This window comes from Rhincodon typus, unplaced genomic scaffold, assembly GCF_021869965.1.
Source record: "Rhincodon typus isolate 14 unplaced genomic scaffold, sRhiTyp1.1 hic_rhity00005238, whole genome shotgun sequence".
Lineage (NCBI taxonomy): Eukaryota > Metazoa > Chordata > Chondrichthyes > Orectolobiformes > Rhincodontidae > Rhincodon > Rhincodon typus.
The window spans coordinates 2,742-3,565 of NW_025970876.1; the positions used below are offsets into that span (position 1 = coordinate 2,742).

At 65.9% G+C, this 824-nt stretch overlaps 1 protein-coding gene across 1 annotated transcript in view; it reads right to left on the reverse strand.

The window, feature by feature from the left end:
- zfpl1 (zinc finger protein-like 1) overlaps positions 1 to 824 on the reverse strand; it is a 4,992-nt gene that overhangs the window by 1,617 nt on the left and 2,551 nt on the right. Inside the window, 1 exon segment of the mRNA XM_048594018.1 lies at positions 492 to 656. Within this exon segment, the coding sequence (XP_048449975.1) occupies positions 492 to 656 (165 nt within the window).

The window sequence follows — 824 nt, forward strand, 5'->3', positions numbered from 1 at the left end:
CCCCCCGGGTTCCAGAGGATGAGGTTCAGGACTGGGAGCAGCGTCCCCATTCGTATGTGGGCTCCTGCAGCCAATGGATGGACAGATATCCGACTGTGGGTGGCATCACATGGGGGTGAGGGTAGGGGTGAGGGTAGGGGTGAGGGTAGGGGTGAGGGTAGGGGTGGGGGTGGGGGTGGGGGTGTGACGGCTCGCTCCGAGAGGAGACTGCCGTAGGGCACGGGTGAACTGGTCCACTTGGAAGGAGCCAGGTTAGTGTCCCTCGGCATAGCCATGACCCCGAATCCACACTCCCACACCCCCGGCACCTGCCCTCCCCACCGAATCCGCACTCCCACCGCCCCAGCACCTGACCCGCCCCACCGAATCCGCACTCCCACCCCCCCCGGCACCCGCCCTCCCCGAATCCGCACTCCCACCTCCCCCGGCACCCGCACTCCCACCTCCCCCGGCACCTGCCCCACCCCTTCCCACATTCGCCAGGGACTTGCCAGTCGTCAGGGCGATGGATTCGTTGCCCGGTATCACGCTGACCACGGAATGGCCCTCCTTGGCCCCGCTGTTGTTCAGCTCTGTGCTGTACCCCTGCCGGGGGGAGTACACTACGCTCGGCGGGTGCGGCTGGGTCTGTTGGGAGGCCTCGTCCGAGCTGGGATCTGCGGGGACAGAAACAGGGTGGGGAGGGGGTGGAAAACAGCGGCGTGAGCGTGAAATCGCAGAGCTTCGCTGGACTGTCAGCCGCGCTCGGGACTCGCTGTGGGGGGGCGGGAGACCAGGGAAGGTGGTGGCTTCACTGAACAGAGAATAGTCTATTTTGTTTTTGG